Consider the following 17,355-nt stretch of genomic DNA (forward strand, 5'->3'; position numbering starts at 1 on the left):
TAACCTTTTAGTGTGAACAAAAAATAATACATTAACATAAAACTTTATTTTAAAAATTGGGAGGCATGATTGAGTTATTACATTAGGACTAGGTGATGATAAAGTGAAAATAATAATTATTATATCTATAGCTTTTATATTGCGCTACATTCATGCTTATAGAATGCTCAGAGCGCTGTGGAACAATGGGAAGGGAGGGGGCATCTGGGAAAAGGTTTTCCGGGCTACCTTTAGGTGCTCGGAAAACACAACTCTGCTCGAGTCGGGTGTGGAACCTCGAGCCCCATTCATAGGTAGCCAAGTTCAAGCGTACTTAGCCTCTCGACCATGCTTCTAATACTAGAACCAGGTGATGATTAAGTGATCATACTGAGACCGGGTGATGATTAAGCGTTAATGATAGGACTCTGATGATTAAGTAATAGTTATATGACCAGGTGATGATTAAGTGATAATACTATGATCATATTATGAATAAGTATAATATGAGCAGGTTATGATTAAGTGATATTACTAGGACTATATGATGATTAAGCTATTATACTAGGATCATGTGATGATGACGTTATAGTACAAGGAACATAAGCAGGCGCGGTGGTTGAGCGGTAAAGCGCTTGGCTTCCGAACCGGTGATCGGGTTCGAATCCTGGTAAAGACTGGAATTTTTAATTTTGGGATCTTCGGCGCCCCTGAGTCCACCCAGCTCTAATGGGTACCTGACATTAGGGAAAAGTAAAGGCGGTTGGTCGTTGTGCTGGCCACATGACACCCTTGTTAACCGTAGGCCACAGAAACAGATGAACTTTACATCATCTGCCCTATAGACCACAATGTCTGAAAGAGGAACTTTTACAAGGACCATATGATAATTACTTATGGAGGAAAACTCGATTTCATCTTGTATAATATTAATTGTGCAAACGATATGTGAGCTATACATGATAGCTGGTAAGATCAATTGAGATATTCATTGACTAACAATTAAATTTCGTATTTTTAATTAGTGAGCGTAGTTTGTTAATGTTTAAATTCTTTACTTGGTTGTTAATGATAAGTACAATTAATTTTTTAGGTTGTAAATCAACCTTCTTGATCGAAAGACTAAAGATTTATGATTTCTTTACAAATGGCTGAAAACAACAGTAGTAGCAAGTAAGTCGAACTATATTTTTAAAAACAGATTTTTGATATGTTATTTATCACGAACCAAAACCGGGTCCACTCATAGAAGCTCACAGAATGTTAGTTGTAATCAGACAAAAGAGGTCAGAGGAGAAAAAAAAAGCAATAATAATCAGTTTAGAAATAATAATACCATGTACGAAACAGTTTTTGACATAAAGATCATCATACGGCTAGGATGAACAGCGCAACTACTTTTAACGCAAGAATAGTCAACCCAGAGGCGACATAGTGATATATTTTATATACTAATGATCATTGATCATATGTACCTTTTTTATTATAAGTTTCTAGAGGATACGTTTGTCATTGCTCTGCTCTCGGATAGCTTGGGCACATATTATTAGGAGAAATGAACAAAATGGAAACTTACTGTAATGATAATTGTTTATAGTAAAGGTAGAAAAAAAATTACAAATAGAGTTTGTGTTATTACACAAGCTCAGAGGCGGCTTCTGTTTAGCGATATATATATAAATATTCCTAATGACGTCTAAAAAATTTTTCCTTACGTCACAAGCCCAAAAATGTCTTTATTAATTCGAGAGAGTTGACGAGGATTAATTCAAATTTTTGCAGGCGTTCTAATACCATTTTCTGTAATGAAATCATTCTGAATGACGTCAAAGAAAAAAAACACTACATCACACGGCCTAATAATAATAATAATGGCAAAGTATTCGCTTAAGGATCAGTGCAGTGTTTCAAGTAACTACTCAAACCCAGTACATATTTTTTCGCCTCTGGTGCAGACAGAGCCGTTGTCCGTACGGATAAGTTAGACTAAAAATGTCTTTAAATAATTTTAGAGTGTACTTTTTTTTTTGAGATATAATTGCTATATACACAACAGGCTATGTGTGGAACAATATTGAACTTGCAGCATGTTATGGGTACCAATTGAGAATTGTTTTAATAAAATTAGGAAAAAATAGGTGCGTTAACTTTCTAGAGGAAAACGTTCCTTGTGAATTTAGAAACTGAAAAATTTCGCACATGATTATATAGAAGAGAAAGATGAGCTGGCCGAGGTCTTCTGTGTGATGAATAACGGATGTTTAATTTAGCAATTTTAGTTGTTGGTACTAGACATCTCAATCACCTAGATATAAAATTAAAATTGTGGAAGCGTGGAATAGTCCTAAAATTGTAACAGATATCACTGATTTAAAATGAAGTTAAAAAGTTAAAACTGTTAAGCTTTCTTTTTTAAAAAAATTTATTTGAGTCGATTCTTATATTTAAAAGAATTAAGTATTGAAATTCAAGTTAATTCTAAAGAAAACATCAAAGACTCGTAATGGTTTTGATGATGAAGAAGACTGCATGTTTGCATTTATAAATCTAATTATACGTTACCGAACAAAATATTCTGAAGATTACATGGAAGTTAATAATCTAGAAGCAAATGTAGTAATGAAATTGGAATTTGATGAATTTTCCTCAATACTAAATAGCCACGAAAAGAGACTCACAGAAGACCATAAATCTAGAAGTTAATTCTATCAGTGATTCCATTAAAAACTGGATAGTAAGTCAGTTTTATTGAACATGATACAGAATTTCAGTTGAATTTCTTCTCCAGGACTTTAATACCATGAGATCAAATACGTAGGCTCCCAGGTTTCCTTGGTAACTTACTCGTCGGGAACAACTTTTGATTCTCATTGTTTATCTATCCATTTTCCACCAAACAGAAGTTTCCACCAAGGCGCCACTTTGTTGGTATGAATGCTGAAATCCTTTGTAGTCTCAGACTGCCGCCCCAAACAGTAGTCTTATGCATAAATTGCATCATTATCCTCCAGTGAATTGAAGCACTTGTAAAATCCTTAAGAGTTTTTGAAAAGATTCAAAAAGTGGTTATCGGATTATATGGAATTTACACTAAGTTTAATTTTAATGTTCAATGTCTTTCTTTTATTTTGTATTTTTCATATTGAAGTCCCACCTTGCCAAACTGGGCTAATTTCGAGCTTCTCCAAAATGTTCGGCCTGACTTTCAACAAACTTTAGCTGCAAAGGTAACACATCCTATATATATAATATCAAAAACGACTCTAACGATTTTCTTTCACATTTCAAGGTCTATAGGGTAGCTGATGTAAAGGTCATCTGATTCTGTGTGGCATTCGGTTAACGAGGGTGTCATGTGGCCAGCACAACGACCAACCGCCTTTACTTTTCCCCAACTAACGTCCAGTACCCATTAGAGCTGGGAAAACTCAGAGGCGCCCGAAGATACCGAAATGTAAAAATCCCAGTCTTCACAAGGATTTGAACCCCAGACCCCGGTTCTGAAGCCAAGCGCTTTACCGCTCAGCCACCGTATTTCCGAAATTCAAGATATATGTATATAAATGAGAAATAAAAAATTAAACACAAGGGGGAGGAGTTCGACCGCTATATCGGTTTGTAAATTTTTAATTAACCAAAAATTAATTTTGGCTAGAATGCTTTATGAATTAAAATTTTCTAAATGAGGTCAAAGTAAAAAATAGAGGCTTACAACAAGAAATGAAAAAAAAAAAAATTTACTTCACTGGATTACTCCAGTACACTAAAACATTTATTTGCAAACATGAACAACTTTTAATGAATCAATAGGCCTAATTAAACCTTTTAGCACCATCTTGATTGTGATTCTATTAACATTGTTTACCCTATAAAGTAGAATAGATTTTACATCACTTGATGTTTCGTACTAAGCCATAATGACTATATTGCAGTATTAAATTTCTAAACGTAGCCATTTGAAAAGCTATGCTGCAAAGACTTTCTTCAAAGCCAATAATAATAGTCCTATAGTTTTACTCAAAAAGATGCAATGTATAACGACACGCTGTAAGCTGCAGTTTTTCAACACTGTTGGGGGACATTCTATTTTAATTGTAATGTACAATTACATTGAGAACTAGCAGAACAGAAAAGCAAATCTTCATATTGGTAGTCTTTATCCAATCGTTCATTTTCGTCATTTCTGATATATTTCTAATATATTTCCAAAATGACTTCGGGTATATATCCTTCCTTAACAAAAAATAGTTGAAGTATATATTCTATAAGATAAGATAGATAGATAGATAGATAGATAGATAGATAGATAGATAGATAGATAGATAGATAGATAGATAGATAGATACCTACATACCTACATACATACATACATACATACATACATACATACATACATACATACATACATACATACATACATACATACATATGTCAGGTTTAGGATTTATTTGCGTTTTTAGCTAGCTGTATACTGTTAAGGTCCCGGGGTTCAACCTGACAAGAACATCACTCACACACAGTCGTACATACAGTAAACAACTAGGTGAATAGTTTAAATAACAACAAAAATAAATGAATTTAATTGTATGAAACATATATGTGTATGTACAATGAGGATGACAAATAGACAGTATATATATTAGATATATATATATATATATATATATATATATATATATATATATAATAGATATATATAAAGATATTATACAATAATTAATTTATGCACCTTTGCTACGGCTATTAACTTGTCACCCGGGCTTTATGGTCCACCAGACTCTGACCGACTGGCGTCACAACACTGCCAACCTCGGTAATAGTAAAGTTTGACAATGACAATAAAAAAAACTGCAATATGTATTTCTGAGACGGCAAGCGACGCCCACAACTCCAACACTGGCACCCTATAGACGAAATAAACACAATACTCTCAACTTCTACACTAAAAATAGAAATAGTGACAACCTCATACAGCATACAATAATAGATATCACAAACGAATAACTCACCCTAAACAGGGGTCCCAAAAATCCAACTGAATAATAAGTCCGAGAAAATGGTACAGACAAATAACGTTTTACGGGCCAACACACCGTCCGTTACAACCAAACTCAGAGGGTGAACTGCCTCATGACAAAGAATGACCCATAGATGTCACCGGACTTTGTGACGTAGCAAAACAATTCAAAAAAAAAAAAATACAAGACACTCTCGCCCCGTACACGTACTACCAGTAGAGGAAATAAAAAAACAGAGTTAGGAGAAAGAAATAGACACTTGTCTATACTACACGACATCCCCCCTCCTCGACGAACTGGAAATTTTGAAAGAAATTCCAGTAATCAAAAATCCTTTCGAAGACAAAACTTTGTAGAAAGAACAAGGAAGAACAAAAATATCATAAGTGCATCTATGTGACATTTCAAAATGTAATAATGGAAGAAAAAAATGATGGGGAGTCATCAATTAATGAACCAAGGAGACACAATACACGTCAAGATAAAGATCCAATAACAAAGAAAAGTTGGTTACCTTGACTTTAAAGGTGACCCATATCAACTTGGGCCAAGAACCAAGTTATATTACAAAATCATATTTACAAATACAACATTAATATAATATACCAAATTATATTCATGGTAAATAAATACATATTATATTCTTGAAATTAGTAGCATTTGCATAATATAAAACACAAGTTCAAATGTTATAACACATAGAGACATAATATAAATGGCGGATGGAAGTCTATATCAATCTTAAACAAAGATCAGCCAGCAGATTGTTCTCTCCCTTTACGTGGGCAACGTCAAAGGAGTAGTTTTGTAGCATCAATGCCCATCTTGTGATACGTGCAATGGTAAAGTTTGTGCTCCTTAGATACGATAAGGCCTTGTGATCAGTCAGCAGGGGAAATCTTTTACCTGCTGAATACCTGTCCAGTTTCTTTACAGAATATACTATGGCTAATCCTTCCCGTTCAATAATAGAGTACTTCTGCTCCCGAGGCAACAATTTACGGCTTACGTACTTTATGGGATGTAACATGCCTTTGATACACTGACAGAGAATGCCAGAAATTCCTTTATCTGAAGCATCTGTCTGAAGAAAAAAAAAGTTAGAGAAGTATCAGGTAAACGAAGAATAGGATACTTACTCAGACAAGTCTTCAGCCTATTCAATGCCAACGCACACTTGCAGTTCCAGTTTACTTCCATAGGTATATTGGAACGTTTGACCAACAAAGCAAATATATATATAAATATATATATATATATAAAACAGAGAATCAAAGTTATCATATCGTTACCCCCGCGCACTTATACGATGTGGGACAACTACAATAGTTCTACCTCCAAGTTTGGACTTGTCTAAATATTTAACTGCTCTCGCAACATCGGCCAGGTTCCTTAACTTTACATGACCTACGCCCATCGACTTCCTTATCTCTATCATATTCAGCTTTCCGTTCCTTCACATATTTCTCTAGCCTTTCCCCTTCGTACCCCATAGCACGGCCATCACTAATAAATTGTGACGTTACCGTTAACCTGGTTTCCATGGTCTAAGTGCCTTACTGTGTTAAGATAAATCAACTAATACTATTATTATTATTACTATGATATACTATAATATACAGACATAAGATGTAAACTACAACCTATGAGTGTGTCGTATGGCAAAGAAAGAGAAAACCTATCTGAGCAGTATCCAACGTCGGAGAGAAAACGCCTCACTCCAGGCCGATGCGTAGAAAGGTAGCTGCTACAGGGACTTCCAAAACACCAACACAGGAACGATGGCCTCTAACACATGTATCAACGGTCAATCCCCACACACTTGTCTGTTGTCGGGAGCGAGAAGACACTCGTCACTCGGTCATAAGTGAAGCACAAAATTACATGAAAGAAAAAATTAAATAAATGAATATAAATCATAATCTTGAAATATCAACACCTATAGTCATATGATGATGAGTTCAAAATCATAAATGATAAATTTAGCATTGGTACAATCCTCAATATCAACAATCAACACATATGGTAATATGGCGGTGAATTCAAACAAATTAATGATAAATTTAACAATGTTTCAAGCCTCTGCTACTTTTGATGTCCAAACAATTATGAGAAGTACACAAACAATTTTTTTTTCTTCAGCAAATTGTACCCAATACATCAAATATAAATACAGTATATATATATTTTTTTTATTTTATAAGATAACAAGACTAGATAAGACAATCTATGACCTAGTAGTCACAGCCGGACTCTGAGCCCCATTTTGTCAGGTTTAGGATTTATTTGCGTTTTTAGCTAGCTGTATACTGTTAAGGTCCCGGGGTTCAACCTGACAAGAACATCACTCATACACAGTCGTACATACAGTAAACAACTAGGTGAATAGTTTAAATAACAACAAAAATAAATGAATTTAATTGTATGAAACATATATGTGTATGTACAATGAGGATGACAAATAGACAGTATATATATTAGATATATATATATATATATATATATATATATATATATAATAGATATATATAAAGATATTATACAATAATTAATTTATGCACCTTTGCTACGGCTATTAACTTGTCACCCTGGCTTTATGGTCCACCAGACTCTGACCGACTGGCGTCACAACACTGCCAACCTCGGTAATAGTAAAGTTTGACAATGACAATAAAAAAAACTGCAATATGTATTTCTGAGACGGCAAGCGACGCCCACAACTCCAACACTGGCACCCTATAGACGAAATAAACACAATACTCTCAACTTCTACACTAAAAATAGAAATAGTGACAACCTCATACAGCATACAATAATAGATATCACAAACGAATAACTCACCCTAAACAGGGGTCCCAAAAATCCAACTGAATAATAAGTCCGAGAAAATGGTACAGACAAATAACGTTTTACGGGCCAACACACCGTCCGTTACAACCAAACTCAGAGGGTGAACTGCCTCATGACAAAGAATGACCCATAGATGTCACCGGACTTTGTGACGTAGCAAAACAATTCAAAACAAAAAAAATACAAGACACTCTCGCCCCGTACACGTACTACCAGTAGAGGAAATAAAAAAACAGAGTTAGGAGAAAGAAATAGACACTTGTCTATACTACACGACAACATACATACATACATACATACATACATACATACATATATACATAGATTAGTCTAATTTAGTCGAATGGTCAAATATAATATCCAGAATATATCTGAAAGATATCCGGAACCGTCGCCGGATACCATCTATAAGTGGAAGAAAATAGTTTGTGTTACTGAACATGTCGCAAAATTTCAGATAAACATGCCCTTTACACACTTTTTTTTATTTCACCTCTTTATTTCAAGTTTTTATTACCATACATCTATGCAACTCGTAACTTCATGGAAACTAAAACCTACTGGGTGGGAAAACAACTAACATTGAATAGTTATTTTTTTAAATTTCGCTCTATAAGTTCTATAAAGATGGCATTGTCTTTTTTAAAAAGTATTTTTACCATACTTCTGACCAAGTCACTCCTTCATTGAACGTGGAGACCATAAGCCTGGATCCAAGAGCCTGGATCCAGCAACCTGAACAGCTGATCTTCCTATAACGATTTTCCTATAAATTCAACTGTTGATGTATATCGCCGATAAAGGAATTATTAGCTCGTTGGCAACACGGGGAAATCTTTAACTAGATCGTTAAAATTTTTCAAAGTAAAAAATAAATAAATGTCAGTTTGGCTGTATACTAAATGTAGGTCTAGAGCCAGCATGGCGTAGTCAGCCTTATTACCGTAATTATGCAATAACAGAGTAAATTTAAAAATGATTCAATATTATTGGACGCTTATAAGCGTAGCTTATATTATTTTGCAAAACTCTAGATCTAGAATTATCTCTAGTCTACACATGAAGAGTTCTAAATCAGAAATTTAGTTTAGTTGTAGTGTTCACACTATGGCGTGCGTGAACAAAACCGAATGACAGACTTCACCGACGACTTTGCGCTACTCGGGTCTACAAATAAATGCATGCAAGGAATGACGAGAGCCTAGAGTGAAATGCACCCAAAATGGGCCTTAGAATAAACTTGGATATGACTAAAATTTTGCGAGTGGGATATAACTCAAAGGGTGCTTCCGTCAGACTTGGCGAGTCAGAACTTGAAGAATTGGACAAGTTCATATATATATAATGCTTGTCTTCGAGTCCGAAGATTAGTGAGGAATGCAGTATTTCCCGTGGCTGCTCTGCCCCAGCTGTGACCAACATATTTTGCCACTTCCAGGGCAAGCATAACCATTGTCCGCAGGCGGTCGATTTAGATTTTCTTTTCGCCGTCTGCGTTTGTCCTCGGCAGCAGATTTTCTTTTGGTCTCAAATGTGTATCCCGCGGCCTTCGTGAGTGACCTCTAGCTGTCTCGTTCTGAGGCTGCATGAAACCAGGTGCTCTCTTCTATGTCAGTCTAGGAAAGTTGACGCCTAAGCTGATCTCTGAAGCATTTCCGTGGGGCGCCTCTGTTACGTCGACCACCTTTTAGCTTCCCAAAAAAGACTGCCTTTGGCATACGTTCGTCTGCCATACGGGATACGTGCCCTACCCAGCGCAACTGTCGGACCAAAAGAAGTCCCTCTATACTGTCCATACCGTCGTTCGCAAGGACATCGCAATTTGTAGTGCGGTCTTGCCACCGTATGTCCATGATGGAGCGCAAGCATCTTTGGTGGAAGCGCTCAAGAAGTCTTAGGCGTTTCCTGTATAGTATGTCTCATAGCCACACAGAAGCGTTGAGAGAACCACCGCCTATTAGACATTGATTTTTGTAGGCTGGCGGAGCGATCTGTTCTGGCACATTTAAAAAATGAATTTAATGACGTCAAAGGAAAACAAATTCCATTACGTCACAATAGTCTAGTACCAAAAAATGTCTTAATTAACACGAGAAATTTAACGAGGTTCATAGACATTGGTGCACTTGAGTTCTAATAGAATTCATTTAAAGAGTATTAAAGTCCCATTTTTGGGGTTTTGTCTGTCAGTCTGTCCTTCCGTCATGATAATATAAAAAAAAACTAAAAGCTATTGAAAATTTCATTCACATTTAATATTCCTTCCGAAACATCCCTATAGTTTTAAGTATCTATAATAGATTGTTCCGGATATTTGTATATATAATGAGAGAAAAAGAGAATCCCAGATAAATCTAATATCGTTAATTAAATTTTTGGAATGGCCTCGTATGAAACTTAGATGTACTATAGCCTGATGATGTGTCTTTGCAACGTTTAAGCATGGAAATTAAATGTAAAGCTAGAAGAGCAAACAAACATTAGTTGGCATTGAATTGTTTTTCACAAAAACTTCCGGCACAAAATATTATAGATACTTAAATCTATTGATATGTTTCGGAAGGAACATTAGAGGTCAAATCAGATTTTGGAGTTGTTTTTTTTATTTAAAGGTGACGGACAGACTGACGGACAGATAAAACGCACAAACAATAAGCGTCTTTTTTTTTCTGATGAGGCTCTAAAAGAAACAAAATTTGATTATTAAAAAAATTTTGAGGGAACTTATTTGTACCATGTTTCTCCGCTGCTTGCCACGTCACTGCACGAAAATCATTGAACAAAACGTTCAGTTTTAAAAAAGGTGTGTGATACTTATATACAAAGTGCCTTCTTAGCCTTTATAACTAACATAAATGTTTTCTTTTAATTTTAGCAGCTAGTTGACCAGAAAAAAAAACACAAAAAAACACCTTTAACTAATATTTATTTATGTTGTGAATATTTACAACATGTGTCATAAATATATTTGACTTTGCGATACTAAAAATAAAAAGAAAAATGTCTTTCATTGTTAACATATTGTAACATTATCTCCCTTTTGAATATGCATTGTTTTAGAATTGGTGTATTTTTTATGAAAAATCGCTTGAATAATTACTTTTATAAATTAAACGGTTTGCTTTAGAAACCCAAACGGGGGCCGCTAAAAAGGAAAATAATAATTTGGCTAGAAAATTGGAAAATATTTATTTTGAATGGACTGTAACTTCAAAGAAAAGTTAAACCTTAATCTTGATTTAGTTCTATCTATTTATATCTTTGAAACAAATCATTAAATTTTTTTTACACTTTGGACTATGATTGAAGATTGAGTCAACTGTAGTAGAAGAATTTTTTTTAAAGTTTGCTTTAAATCAACTTTAGTTTTACGTTTTCACGAGATCTTGAGATAATAACAGTCATCTGTTGATCTTTATTTCTAAATAGTTTGTTTTTATTCCCCTTATTACGCATTATCTCCCAACAACAGTTATGCATAGCTTTTACTCTGAAGATGGTTTAATGTGTAACAGGTTTTTTTTTATCCCAATACTTGCATTTCTTGATTTAAAAGAAAATAAGAAACACTCATCTCTTTGTTTCAATGCAAGTGTAAACTAATACAGTAATTAAAAGTGCATTTTTATTGACAGGACTATAATGCAACGTCAAAAATAAGCTTTTTCGTTTAAATTGTTTTTTAATTTCTAATTGTAAGGTTATTAAAATAGCAAATACGCACTTCAAAAAATTTAATAGGATATGTCTACGATGTTAAGGTCGTAATGATTGCAAAAGAAAAATTCAATTAAAAAAATAGTTTTAAAATTTAAAATTATTTGATTTTGTATTATTTGTATTTATTGTGCATAATTTTGCTAATAGATTGTAATCTCATTATTTTTTAGGTATGTAATTACATAAGGATTTAAAAAGCATTTTGACTTTAACTACTGATTTTTCTTTATTCATTTAAATGTTATTGACAGTTTGCCAACCTAAAGTCGATGCCTCTACATTCTGCAGAAAGTCTTGCTTCCCAAGACAAACAATTCTCTGCTGCCGATTCTTGTCAATCAAAGTCAGAGCAGAAAGGTAATTAAATGTATTTATGAGCATTCACGATTTCAACGACTATGCTGTGTAATTAGACATTAGTGGAATTTATCTTTTGCTTCAGTCACTTATGTAGTTCCCAACGTTAGTCACCACTGGAAAGGATTACAGTCTATCAGGTTCTTTTGTCACTTGGTTTAAGGGATTACTAACAAACAATTAATTACTACTAATAAACTCCACACAAAAAACTACCGCTTTCCAGGAAAATAATAATAACTTTAATATCCCAAGAAATACATAATAACAGCAACACTCTCAGAAAATATTAACCACACAAACACCAGTCCAGGGAGCAACAGACTACACATCCAAAACCATCACGTGTTCACATTCATACCTGGGCATATAAACAAAGGGATATAACTCTGTCATACCAAAATTGCAACAGTGTCTAGTTCCCTTATTCTATAAGCTAGGACCGATTCATACAAGTGCTCCTTGTTCCCTAGTGCCGTTAGAGAATGGAATAAGTTTCAATTATTAGACAGGAAAACCAACGGCGTAGCAGAGCATAACTCACTAATAAACATGCATGACTAGATTGACACATGAATTGTGTGGGACATAATTATCTTCTTTTTTTATGCAACGTCTGTAAACTACAAGATATGATTGGATAAGCGATTACTTTTATAATAATATAAGAATACATAATTTTAAAAAACTTCTTACATTTTTTTTATATATTTGTATGAATCCTGCCAACTGGAAAGATACTCTAATACTCAAATCCGAAATATTTTTAAATTTCAAAGTTCGGTTAAAAATAATGAAGGTATCATTTGATGCAATCCATTCACGTTTTTACTTTAGTAAAGAGTAACAGCTTTTCAATGGGGGTGGTGAAAACTTCATTCAGAGCTTTCAGTTTTTGAGAATTTTAATTTATTTATAAAAAAAATTATGCAACACACGTAATTAGTAAAGCTATTATATTTCTATAATTCAGCCAAATGCCTAATTACATTACCTCAACAAAAGAATTGTATAACAAGACTAGTTTGATAATAAAACAACAGTAGGTTAATAACAAGTATTCAAATACAGTACTCAGAAATACCAACACTACCTTCTTGCTTACATCTTACTTATCGGCCATTTTCCGACTTCATTTTTATTTTAACAGCCATAATCTTGCCCATTATCACAATGTGCAATGCATGGTCATAACACTTTTTAAAACAAAGAATGAGCCGCTAAACTTTGTCATTTAATTTTTACAAAAAAAAATCATTTTCAGCCTATTTCATCTAAAACAGATAATAAAACAGATGGGGGACTATCCATTGAAGCCACTTATTCAAAACCGAAATTGGAAAAAAAGGATGCACTTTCAAAAAAGGTATTTGTGTGTTGGTGTTTAAGCTTTCTGACTATTTTACGTGATAAAAATAATACAGGAGTATTTATTTTGCGTTTCAGACTACTATGAATGACTGTTTAAATCTTCTACTAATTGGAAAAACAGGAAACGGAAAAAGTGCTACTGGCAATACTATCCTAAAGAGGAAATCTTTCAAAAGTGACGCTAGCAGTGACTCCGTGACGTCTGAGGTCAAATATGAAGTTGCTGAACGCAGAAAACGCAAAATTAAAGTCGTGGATGGTCCTGGAATTGGGGACACTCATTATATTGACGATATAGTAAAAGCAACAGAAATAGTAATGAATAAAATGAAAGACGCTGTTTTACTGAACCCTGATGGCTACCACGCCTTTCTTCTAGTCATTAAATATGGAAATCGTTTAACCAAAGAAGACAAGGAGTGCATACGAATACTGAAAGCTATTTTTGGACCTGACTTTATTAAAAATTACTGCATACTGATAGTAACAAATGGAGACAGTTTCAAGCTCGATAAGAAGGAATCAAAGCAAACATTCAAACAATGGTGCGAGAAACAAGATGGCATTTTTAAAGATTTGTATGCAGAATGTGATCAAAGAGCAGTTTTGATAAACAATATCACTACAGACAAAAGGATAAGAAAGAAACAAATGACCAAATTACTTGAATGTATCGATACCTTACAACACGGTAGTCGATGTTACACAAATAAACATTTTGAGTTCGCCACTAGGAACAGACAACAGTTGATGGCTGAAATAAAAGAACCACTGGTGCGTCAAAATGCTATTGAAACTATGAGTATCATTCTTCAGAAACTAGATGATATTAGACAAAAAGATACAAACACTCAAATAGAACATTTAAATTCTCTTCAAATCGAGGCTGAAGATCTCTTCAATTACGTAAACACAGTGGATGATAAAACAAATGTTCTTCAAGATACAATCTGCAGTGTAAATGGCCTTTGTAAACGTATTCAAGATAAAATAGAACACGTTGAAATTCTTTGCCGAGAACGAGAAGAGGCTTTGAGAAAAGAAGAGGAGACCAAAAAAGAATATCTTGATCAACTTAACAAGTTGGAAGAAAAATACAAGAAGAAACTCATGGAAGACGAACTACGAAAAGAAGAACTTTTAAAAATTAAAGAAAACATACGAGAAAAGGAAAGAAATCTGGAAGTAGATTTTCAGATGCGACAGCAACAACTGAAGCTAGAATTTGAAGAAGAAAGACAAAAAGCTCGTGAAAAAATAGAAGAAAAAGAAAGAGAGCTGGAAGAAGCAATGTCTAACCAGTTAGAAGACGAATGTACTTTGAGAAAAATATATGAAGAACGATATCGACTCGACTCGGAGATAGCAATTATGTTTCAAGAAATTGAAGAAAAAGAAAAATCGATGTTAGATAAGATAGAAGTTGAGAGACTAGCAGCCACACAATTGATTGAGGAAGAGCAAGTAAAGTATGAAGAAAAAGTCAATGAAATGGAGAAAGAAATACAAGAACTTATAAAAACATTCGAAGAGGAAAAAGAACATATAACTATTGTTAATGCCTATTTGTTAACCCGATTCGCTGACGAAATTAGCATGATATTCATAGAACATGCAACTTTAAATGAGAAGCAAATGGCTGAATTGAAAGAAAAGTATGACAACTTGAAAAAACAATACGAAACCCATCTAAAAGAAACGAGCCGAACTCCAGATTCTAACGAAAGATGCAGACAACAGTAACATTTCTTCCAGATTTATATTCATAGAGCATTTATATGACGATGGTTATTAGTATAAAAATTATTTTAACCATTTTAGATAGATAGTCAGAATCTTTTGAATACGCTAATCACTTTGATTTTTAAACATGACATTTAGTTTTTCAAATCTGAAACTTAAAAAAAAAGCTGGTTACTAGATTCGTCTCAAACTCCTTTGGTCTATTTGAAAATTCGTATAATAAAGTTACTGAAATGGAGGATGGATGCAATTGACTCAGATCGTCTTTGGCCAAAGGAAAACGAGACTTACTTTTAAAAAGACAAAGGACTATTAAAATAAACAGCTGGATATTATTGTCGCGGGATAAAACAGTTGATATATAAAGGAAAGCGACGGGAGAACAACATAAAAGAATGGAAGGGCCTGCCTTTGAAAGAGGTTCTAACTAACTAAGGCAAAAAGAGAGGAATGTCAAAGACTGTCGATGAATCTTGCATAGTGCCGAAAAGGTCGAACAGACTATGGGGTAGGTAAAGGTAAATCTAAAGGAACGCCATGTAGTAAAATAGGTAGATCAACGAACTGCGTAGTCACATGAAATGCTCCACTCCCCTTGTCTATGGATCGAAATATATATACATTTATATTCATTTATTTATTTTTATGTATTTATAATATTAATATGTAGAGAGAATGTGACAGGGAGAAAGAGTGATCTGCCGATACTATATGACACACTCTGAGATCAGTGTAGTAAAACACTGTTATGTACATTCTCTGTAGAGGCCTATTTTTGAAGACAACTAAATACTATATGATTTTTTTTATTCCTATTTTTAGTCTCAGTCTTTTTACATAGTCCAAAACTTAAATGACAAGTTAAAATCATCACTATTGTTTATACAATCGAGCCATTAATTATTGAATGAATTTCATATTTTAAAAGATTTACCTATGTGGATAAAAGAAGAAAAGTAGCAACCTTTTAATTTTCCATACATGTACATGTTAATAATATATTATAGTCTGTTTCTATTTATGTTTGATCAATGTAATATGGCTAGTTAGTTAAATTAAAGCATTTCGCTAATAACGCAAACGACGTAGGTTCTATCTCCATTCAAGCTTTTCGTCTTTATGTCTATATGAATGCTAAGTTAGGAATTGATCTTTACTGTCTCAGGAAGTTTAGTGTGACCTGTCTTTCCATCCATTCGTCCGTCAGATATTGAAAATCCGATATCATGATACTTTAGATCTTTTAATGTTCGGCGGGATGGCTACTTTAATGCTTTCTGAAAGTTAACAGTTTTATTTTTTTTAAATTAAATGTGTATGTAGTTTTTCATTAAAATACAACACTTTGTTTTTCATTGAAAAACTTTAGAGGAAGCTAATACATTGGTAATAGTCTACTTAACAATGGGGCACAAAATATATTTTAATGATACTACACTCAGTAGAAGCGGTGAAAGTCAGTTTTTAAGTTCCAAAACTAATTACAGAGTGGCCCATGCAGTGCCCTGCCCTCCGTGTACACGTTGTGCTATGGTAGTCTCCAAAAAGTCCCAAATAATCTGTATTTTTAGCAGCGTCCTCTAAGATGAAAAGTCCTTATTAGTTTTGTGTTGTCTTTATGTCGGGCTGTCACATTAAGATCGAAAATCTAGAAAAGCTCTTGAAAAGCTAAATACTTCTTCTGGACAAAAAAAATATAAGTCAGAAATCTCAATATCTATAATTGATTGTTCAGTTTGTTTTTAAGTTGAAACAACATCAATAATTCTTTGAAATAACTCCTCTGATATGTTGTTCAGTTTTGTTTTTTAAGTGGAAAACAATGCGAAATGATTTTTTGAATTTGTATTACAATTAAAACAAGTCGTTAATATTCCTTGTTCATGGTGAGTTTGTCTGATAGCACATTCTCTTTGTAATTTTCTAGTTGTTGCTTTTTTTTCTTCATGTTTTCAAATTAAATTATTAGTTTGAAATCGTTTATTTTCTCAATTAATCAGATATAAAACAATCTATATTCTAGAGCCAATAGAGAGATTTTTGACACACCGTACATTAGATTACGAAATTGGGTGGTGGTAAATTGGCATTACATAGCTTTTTATGTCTTTAATGTATGCTATTATAAAAATTAATAAATGTCTTTACGTTAATTGTGTTTTTGTTTCCTATAAATTACTATGCAATAATTATTGTTTTCATTTGAATAGCTTGGAAATAACAATTTAAATATTCCTGAGAAATATATTTATGGCTAGACGACTATGTGTCATCTAATAAAAATGAGATGAAAACATGGGCAATGCTATTGTCAGGA

General features: G+C 33.6%; 1 protein-coding gene and 1 long non-coding RNA gene across 2 annotated transcripts; one reads left to right on the forward strand and one right to left on the reverse strand.

Annotated features, from left to right (window-relative positions):
* Positions 1 to 4,446: 4,446 nt before the first annotated feature.
* LOC129923469 (uncharacterized) lies at positions 4,447 to 8,112 on the reverse strand. Its single transcript, XR_008775437.1, has 3 exons — positions 7,839 to 8,112; positions 7,559 to 7,733; positions 4,447 to 4,883 (listed from the first exon to the last, which is right to left on the reverse strand). It is a non-coding gene; the product is annotated as an uncharacterized LOC129923469 (long non-coding RNA).
* Positions 8,113 to 13,250: 5,138 nt separating this feature from the next.
* On the forward strand, positions 13,251 to 17,111 carry LOC106060037 (uncharacterized). The gene has a single exon (XM_056014510.1). The coding sequence runs from the start codon at positions 13,377 to 13,379 to the stop codon at positions 15,036 to 15,038; it is 1,662 nt and encodes a 553-aa protein (XP_055870485.1). The 5' UTR covers positions 13,251 to 13,376; the 3' UTR covers positions 15,039 to 17,111.
* The last annotated feature ends 244 nt before the right edge of the window (positions 17,112 to 17,355 follow it).

The sequence above is a fragment of the Biomphalaria glabrata genome, chromosome 16 (genome assembly GCF_947242115.1).
Source record: "Biomphalaria glabrata chromosome 16, xgBioGlab47.1, whole genome shotgun sequence".
NCBI classification, from domain to species: domain Eukaryota; kingdom Metazoa; phylum Mollusca; class Gastropoda; family Planorbidae; genus Biomphalaria; species Biomphalaria glabrata.

Excerpts from the sequence above, each read along its gene's own strand:
- LOC106060037 (XM_056014510.1), top strand. The coding sequence starts at position 13,377 with ATGAATGACTGTTTAAATCTTCTACTAATTGGAAAAACAGGAAACGGA.